The sequence below is a fragment of the Narcine bancroftii genome, chromosome 3, assembly GCF_036971445.1.
Source record: "Narcine bancroftii isolate sNarBan1 chromosome 3, sNarBan1.hap1, whole genome shotgun sequence".
Taxonomy (NCBI): Eukaryota; Metazoa; Chordata; class Chondrichthyes; order Torpediniformes; family Narcinidae; genus Narcine; species Narcine bancroftii.
The window spans coordinates 210,517,106-210,525,797 of record NC_091471.1 but is presented as its reverse complement, the minus strand read 5'-3'; the positions used below and the strand labels follow the sequence as shown (position 1 = coordinate 210,525,797).

Genomic DNA, 8,692 nt, shown 5'->3' with positions numbered 1-8,692 from the left:
GTATCCATACTTTCTTACAGAAAGTAAAGATCTTGTGTGAATGGTTGGTGCAAGGAAACCCAGAAAACATGGAAATTTCAGGCTACAAGAGTTTATGATGCCAAAAAGCACTACATTGCCTTGTTTGCTACTTTTGCCATTGCCCTCTCGCATCTTTCCCCATCTAATAACCTTTTCACCCCTACTGCTTCTACTTGGTTTATTACGCAGATTCTCATGACCAACAAAGTATAGTGGGCATTTTGAAATTCTTGATCTCCACAGCCTTTGAAAATGGCACAATCTGGTTAATATCTTTCAGACCACTTTATGAATCCAAACTTTTGCTCATTTACACTAATTCCATTTGCCTGCAATAAGGCCTTTCCTATTTAGATATCTACCTAAATGCCTTTTAAACATAGCATTTTTACCCAATTCCAACACCTCCTCACAGCACAACCCAGATATTGACCACACAGTTCAAAAAATATCCCAAGATCCCGTCTATGCCCTCTTGTGCTCGAAACCCACCCTGGAAAAAAGACTATGCTGTACACCTTTATGAGGGCACCCTTCAGACTCTGTTGCTCCAGGAAAAAAAGTCCAACTCATCTAACCTCTCCCCATGACCAAAATCCTCCAAGTAACATCCCAGTGAATCTTTTCTGCACTCTCCCCAGCACAATCCCATCCTTTCTATAGTGTGTAAACCTGCACTGCACATAATGCCCCAGGTGTAAGCTAACTAGTATTGGAAAAGAAGCAACATAAATGTTGTATCTCATATATTTTGCCTCAAGACAAACCATGACACGGTGACAACAGCAGCAGACCAGCGAGGGGCTCTGCGGCTGAAGAACACACAGGCAGTGGGCTGCTGGCATCTGCGGTCAAGGGACTCGCACCTGGCTGCAGACTGGCTCAAGACCAGCTGAAGGGGGTATCAGGTATCGGAGTTGGGATGCAAGAGGGTGCTAACGTCACTAAAAGCTTTCTGATTGCATTGGAGGATCAGATCTGGTGCAATTGTTGCTGATCATTTACTTTAGATTGAAGGCTGTGTGGCCGTGGAAGCACTGGGGGGGAATCCACTGACAATTAGTGTCTCTGGGGGACCCTCTTTTGCTTCTCTTTCTCTGACTGCAAAAGGTGCCAGGTAATTTCTGAGGATAGTGAATCTGTTTGCCTTACAGTAAACTAAAGCAAATTTCAAATAATATTATATATTATGAGGACTCTTGAATCTTGAACTGCTGTCAGACGATGACGTATGCCTTCTCCACCACCCTATTGACCAGTGCTCCAACTTTCAGGGAACTATGGATTTGGATCCCAAGAACCGTGTTCAACACCTTTCCTTACTGTCCTCATATTTACTGTAAATGTCTTACTCCTACTTGACTTCCCAAAATGGATCAGCTTGCACTTATCAGGGTTAAAATTCCACCTGCCAATCAATGCTCAGCCCAACTTTCCAACGGATGCATTTTCTGCTAAAGCCCGAGTCAACCCTCCTCACCAACACCTACAATTCTCAAATCATTTCCCCTTATTAAGAATTCCCCCTACGTTCACATCACATATTACAAGCAGTAAAAGGTCCCAGCACCGATCCCAGTTATACAACTCAAGTCATTTATTTCAAAAAGTGCAATTTTATTCAGATAAATTTTTCCTTAAATTTGTGGTACGGTTGCTGCAGAGAAATGGATCGAAGGTCAATCCTCAGGACCAAAAGGGTGGCAGAGAGGATCAGTGGAGTGTCCCTCCCCTCCATTGACAGGATCTACTGAAGAGGGCACGCAAAATTGTTGAGAGCCCTTTCCACCCTGCACACAGCATCTTCCAACTGCTCCATTGAGGAAGAGATACAGGAGTATCAGAGCCAGCACCACCAGGCTGAGTAACAGCTTCTTCCCACGGGCAGTGTGAATGCTGAACGACCAAAGGAACGGCTCACACTAACCATCCGAGACTCTCGTATTTATTTGTATATGTGAATTCTTGTCCTCCATATGCATTGTTTGTCTATATTTGTGTTATGTCTGGTTGGGCGTCTGTATGTTTTGCACGAAGGACCAAAGAATGCAGTTTTGTCAGGTTGTATTTGTGCAATCAGATGATAATAAATTTGATGGATTGGTGTAAATGCTCATTAAAAAAATACATACAAAGGCATTCTTAAAAGATTTTAATGCTTCAGGATTGAGCATTCGGTGCCAGACCATCACGTATAGTTTTGCAAACAGTGAAGATTATTTCAAAAGGTTATATTTAAGGGTGGAGTTCAACATAAACAAACCAGAAAAAAAACAGCAGTTTTCATCCATTGTTCAAGGATGGGCTTTTGAGGAATTACTCAAACTCTGAACTTGGATAAATGAGCAAGTGTGATAGATGAGTTGGCACAAAGCATACAGAAAGGGAAGAACTCCTCACTCAGAAAGAAATGGTACCTGATGAACCAGTGTACCCTTTATACTCTATTCCTACAATTTTTCCTCCTGTTTAGTGGTGAGAAGGCACAGCAAGGACATGGTCAGACACACACACATGCACGCACATTATTTGAAAATGGCAAGACAATCAAGTCAGAACAAATGAGTGATTTTCTCCCATCCCCTTGTTCAGTTTAATGAAATATAGCAGACAAAACAAACAAGGTGGATGAACAATCAGATGCTCAGCTGAAGTTGCAGATGCTCTTAAATATCTACCTTATAGAAAATTACCTGATAGATTACTTGAAACAAAGGCTGCCACCATAATGATTTTGTTAAAACAGTGCCTTTTTCACCACTGTACAACATATTAGGAATAAGTGGAATGGGCCTATATTTGTATGTTTTATGCCCCACGTCTCACCTCTGTGTCATCAGTTGCATGCTTTCTCAGCCCAGGTGGAAAGCAGCAGGTAACCTTTGGCTGACAAATTTCAGGCCAGTGCATCCAGTTGGTTTACAAACCAGAATACCAGTGTCCCTACTCAAACTGCACAAAAAGGTCTATTTAATGCACAAATTCAAGTCAAAACCAAAACAAGGCATAATCTGCATTCCCCCTCCCTCCAATGTAAATAGTGAAGAAGAGCAAGGTACATGTCAGCATGGCAGTGGAAGTCATCCAATCACTGAATTTTAACTTGGAGATGCAGCACAGTAACACGTCCTTCTGCCCCACAAATTATCTCTTCAAATCTGAGAAGCCCCTCCAACCACTGTGTCTGTGTCAGTCTTTGTGGATGCAGTTAGGATTAAAGTCAACTAAATTGCCCAGGTATATAACTACCACATTACACCTCCCTTCCCAACCCCCAAAAAAATCGAGTGTCAAATTGCACAAAGCAATCAGTGAAATTTTATCAAAATATTGTACAATTGCTATAAACGTTTCATATCTAGTTTATACAAGACACAGAATTCAATACAAATCTTAGAACAGTGAATTACTCTATGCTCAGATAATCAAATGTTCATATATCTTTGTATTGATGTGACTGATGTACAAATCCAAACCCAAATACAACCTGGGATATTTAGCACAGTCTTTGAGCATAACATTCCAGGCATCCTCATAGCTTAAACATTTCTTAAAGAAAGTCATTTTCAGAAATATACATTTTCAATATTCCATTAGAAAGTGTTAGTGAAGATTACAAAAACAAGAAGGAAAATGTTCACTGGTACAGATGTGAAATTATCCTACCTTACCTTCACAATTAAGTCTTTTGGCACAGGTTTGGCAAGCTAATTTTGTCACATGTTTGAACTGCACAACCAGACATTTATAAAGAAAAAAAGTGCTTACAGCAAACCTCGACTTCCAAAGCAATAAAAGACATTTCAAACTATTGTTTTAACCAACTTACACCCTTTTGAAATAGTAACCCTCCAAGCACAAGTTGTGAATCTTTTTAATTCTTTGGCTAGTTTTAGCTTTTCTTTCAGAAGCTCAAGCCCTGTCTTGTTGGGATATTAACGCCAGTAGTCTTTTGCTTAACTGCACATTGTGCATTTTTAAGTAATCAATGAGGTCTGCTTGCTTTTCAACCAGATTTTCCAAGCTTGATCCATCCCTTCAGAAAAAGAGACATTTATCACATACAAATTTTTGAATACACAGCATTTCCCAAGATCTGAATGTTTAACTTGTAATAAAATAGTTTTGAAGTTTAATCCACTGGAATGCAGATGAGGGGCAATTATTACCCAAATACTAAAAAGAACTTCCTGCACTTTTTCATAAAAACAAAAGCACAATAAATTTGAGAAGTCAGAAGCCGAGTGGGCTATTGAAATGCTTTCACCTTTGAATGACCACTTTCATAGCATCCTGACTGAAAGCTCTATGTCCATTCCTCTCCTCCCCAACCGCACACTCCAAAAGAGGGATGGTCAAAATAGGTGTACTGCCAGAGATCAGGAGAAATCCAGGTTGCAGGAGCACTGACTGAACATTGTGAGCAGTTAATGCTTCAACTAAAATTGATAGCTTCACTAGCACTCTCACTTCCTCAGTACCGTGCACAGATAATTAGATCAACTCAAGTCTTCACCTATTCTTGTGCTACTGTCTAATCCATTGATAGCCCAACAATGACAATTGTTTGGAGAATACACTTAAGTTTCACACTTTATCCCAGCTCCAATTTTTTTTTGGCATCTCAACCCCCAAATATTATTCAAGGATGTTTAGTAAGGAGAGTTATTAAACAAATGACTGCATGCAGAGGAAAAAAAAACCCTTGGAAGTGCACTGTAATAGGGCAGAGTAAAGTAACATTGTAAATGCATGTGGTCATTTTTTATGTCAATTTCCTTTACTCGATCATTAGATCATAGAACAGTACGGCACAGGATCAGGCCTTTCGTCCCATGAGTTAGCATCAAAAAAGATGCCAAAATTAAACTAAAGCTCTGCTGCTTGCACATGATATAGGCCTCTTGATTACCTGCATGTTCACGTGTCTAGAAGTCTCAAATGCTATTATTGTATCTGCTTCCACCAATATTCCTGGCAGTACCTACCACTTTGTATTAAAAAAATTGCCTCACACATCTCCTTTAAACTTCCCTTCCGCCCCCCCCCCCCCCCCCACCCCCAACCTCGCTCCAACTTAAATGCATGTTTTCCAGTAGGTGACATTTTTGATTTTTGCCCTGGGAAAAAAAAATCCTAACCATCTTATCACTGCCTCGCATAATTTCTAAACTTCTCATCAGGTCTCCCCTCAACCTCCAACGCTCCAGAGAAAACAATCCAGATTAATCCAACCTCTCCCCATAGCTTATACCCTCTAATCTGGGCAACATCCTGGTAAATCTCTACCCTTTACAAAAACTTCTATATCCTTCCTGTGTCTGCACACGATACTCTTTAAGTGCAGCCTAACCAATGTTTATGCAGGCGCGACACTACTTCTTTAACCCTTCAACTTGCATGGCTACTTTCAAGGAGCTATGGACCTGAACTCCCAGATCCATCGCACATCAAAGCTTTTAAGATTCCATCCTATTGTTTGTACATATTCCCCTTACATTTTACCTCGAATGTTGGCACTGTGATGCTGCCACAAAATAATGATTTTCATGACTTGTTCTTCACAATAAGTTCTGATCCATGTCCTTTTCTATTCTTAGACAGGCCTTTAGACTCCACAACTCTTATCAATCAGTGTCATCTGCAAAATTACTAACTTACCCACTTTTTCATCCAAGTTATTTACATACATCACAAGCAACAGGGGACCCCAAAAAAATGCCTGTAGAACACCAATGGTCATAGAGCTCGAGCCAGGACACTACCCTGTCTTCACTAGGCCAATTCCAAATCCAATTCATGATGGACTAAATAACTGCACAAAAGTGCTGAGTAAACTCAGCAGGTCCCTCAGTGTCCATGGAGGCAAAGATATACAGTGCCCTCCATAATGTTTGGGACAAAGACACTTTTTTCCTTTATTTGCCCCTGTGTTCCACAGTTTTACATTTTTAATTAAAAATATACAAGTAATTAGATTGCACATTCCAGATTTTATTCAAGGTTATTTATATACATTTTTGGTTTAACCATGTAGAAATTTTTATACATGGTCCACTCATTTCAGGGCATTTTGGCTTCACATGTTTGCAATTACTCAGGTATGCTTAATTGCTTCATTAGTGCAGGTATAAGAGAGCCAGGTTTGCTTCTAAGCTTTTGATCACCTTTGGAGTCTGTAGTTGCCATTTTTCAACATGTGCCAATGAAAGTCAAAGAAGCGATTATGAGAATGAAAAACATGAAAATAAAACAATGAGATCTTGCCCAAACCTTAGGATTACCAAAATCAGCTGTTTAGCACATCATTAAGAAGAAAGAGTGTACTGGTGAGCTCAGTAATGGCAAAGGGACTGGTCTTCCAAGGAAGATCTCCACTGCTGAGGACAGAATTATTTTCATCATAATAAAGAAAAATCCCCAAAAGCACGCCTGTTAAATCAAAAACACTTTTCCGGAAGCAGGTGTGAATATGTCAAAGACCACTGTCCATTGAAGACTTCATGAACAGAAATACAGAGGCTATACTGCAAGATGCAAACCATGGCAAAGATGGAATGCTTTGAATCTTGGGCAGTTCCTTTAGGCCTCAACACTTTGCTCTTGCCATCACTCTGATACAGGTTAATTTTGGTCTCATCTGTCCACAGGGCCTTTTTCCAGAATTCCGCAGGCACTTTTAAATACTTCTTGGCAAACTATAATCTGGCCATCCTGTTTCTGTGGCTAACGAGTAGTTTGCATCCTGCAGTGTAACCTCTGTATTTCAGTTCTTGAAGTCTTTTGAGGACAGTTGTCATTGACACATCCCTCCTAATGAGTGTTTCTGATCTGTCGGACAGGCAATTGGGATTTTTCTTCATTATGGCGAGAATTCTTATGCCATCAGCAATGGAGGTCTTCCTTGGAACGCAAGTCTCTTTGCTCTTTCTTCTTAATGATGTTCCAAACAGTTCATTTTGGAAATCCTGAGGTTTGGGTGATCTCTTACTGTTTTACTCTTGTTTTTCACCCTCATAATGGCTTCTTTGACTTTCATTGGCACAAACTCTGGTCCTCATGTTGAAAAATGGCAACTACAGTCTCCAAAGGTGATCCAAAGCTTAGAATCAAACCTGGCTCTCTTATACTTGCATCAATAAAGCAGTTAAATATACCTGAGTGCTCAATAATATTCTTCCTCATCTTCTCCTTGGTGAATACTATTACAAAATACTCATTTCAGCCTCTAACTTGAATTTCTTACATCATCCTCAAGTGCCTCAATCCCTTTCCCGAGTCATTCTCTTGTTTTTCTTGCACTTCATCCACTTCTCCAGTGCCATTTTCCAGAGGTCAGATGGCCAGTTTTGCCTTTCTTTTACTCTTTATATATCTGAGAAAACTTTTGGCATCCTTTTATATTTATTGTCTAATTGACCATATTTTTTCTCCATATATTGCTTTTTAGTGGTAATCTGTTGTTTTTTAAATAAAAGCTTTCCAATCCTTCAATTTCCCTTTTTGTTACAATATTGTATGCCCTCTCTTTTGCTTTCATTATGTCCTGGACTTCCTTTGTCAGCCATGGTTACCTCACCCTCCCTTTGCTCTTCCTCTTTGAAACAATAACGATATTATACAAGGTAGAAACTGATCAGCAGAAAACATTCCTTCTGTCATTGCTGAATGTTCTAATAATCACTTAGAATGGTTAAATTGATTGAAATATTTACCTGCATCCAATCTCTGACAGAATATTAGTGCGATTAGGATAACTATGTCTTCTCTCTTCCTCTTGGATGTCAGGACATGGCTTCATTCTATTGAACTTCATAATCTTTACTGTGGAAGAATATCAAGAAGTCACACTATTACACAAAATCAGATACAATGGTCAATTTAAAAAAAAACCGCATGCCTTTGAAGACATTAAAGAGATTGTTTCATAAAATGGAAATAACAAAAATGGCTTGATATTGTCTTTTTTTTAGGGCAAATTAAACTATAACTACTTCTGAAAGGATAATTAACATCAGACAACTTAATTGGACTTGCCTACTCATTTTCTCACCTGAGCTCTTGTGGAAATTAACTACAAGAACAGATGTGCTCAACCTTCTAGCTCAGTGGTTCTGGGTTGGAAAAACTAGCATCCCTCCAATGTCAGGTCTTTAAAGTTTTTTTTAAACCCTGTATAAATAACTATGGAGGAAAGCAATCCTGATGGTTTTTAAGAATAACCAAGTCGATGGCTCTGAATTAAATCAACCAATTCCTTGATGGAGCAGCAATTACAGAAGTCTCCTGGTCTCGGGATGCCAATTTAAACCTGGGTCTGCCTTGAATGGATCAGGTTAAAAATATGACTTGTGCTTCAAAGCAACCCTAGTTGCAATGCCAAAGCCTCTCAATTTTGGTGAAGAAAAATTAAATCAATTATTGTTATTCTCATCTATTTTATCTTGTTTCTCGATTTACTAGCTCGCAATCACTCACTTTCTGAAGAATTTGTTTCTTTTCCTTTTGTTCAATTTCAAACTTGCCAACACCCACTTTTCTAAACCAACTCGTTTCATCCTTATCCCTAGACCTGAATTTAAAAAAAAAATACCAGGAGTACCTCAGAAATTTTTTTTAAATTATTATTACCTCTGTCAACCCCTTTTTAAATGGTTCCCAAACTGGACTG

At 39.3% G+C, this 8,692-nt stretch overlaps 1 protein-coding gene across 4 annotated transcripts in view; it reads right to left on the bottom strand.

Annotated features, from left to right (window-relative positions):
• Positions 1 to 2,156: 2,156 nt before the first annotated feature.
• Positions 2,157 to 8,692, bottom strand: part of tmem192 (transmembrane protein 192) — a 44,479-nt gene continuing 37,943 nt past the window's right edge. For all 4 annotated transcript variants that reach the window (XM_069926512.1, XM_069926515.1, XM_069926513.1 and 1 more), the window contains 2 exons: positions 7,737 to 7,845; positions 2,157 to 4,057 (listed from right to left, as the gene is read on the bottom strand). In XM_069926512.1, the coding sequence (XP_069782613.1) occupies positions 3,934 to 4,057; positions 7,737 to 7,845 (233 nt within the window). In that variant the 3' untranslated portion in view covers positions 2,157 to 3,933. The remainder of the gene's footprint in view (positions 4,058 to 7,736; positions 7,846 to 8,692) is intronic.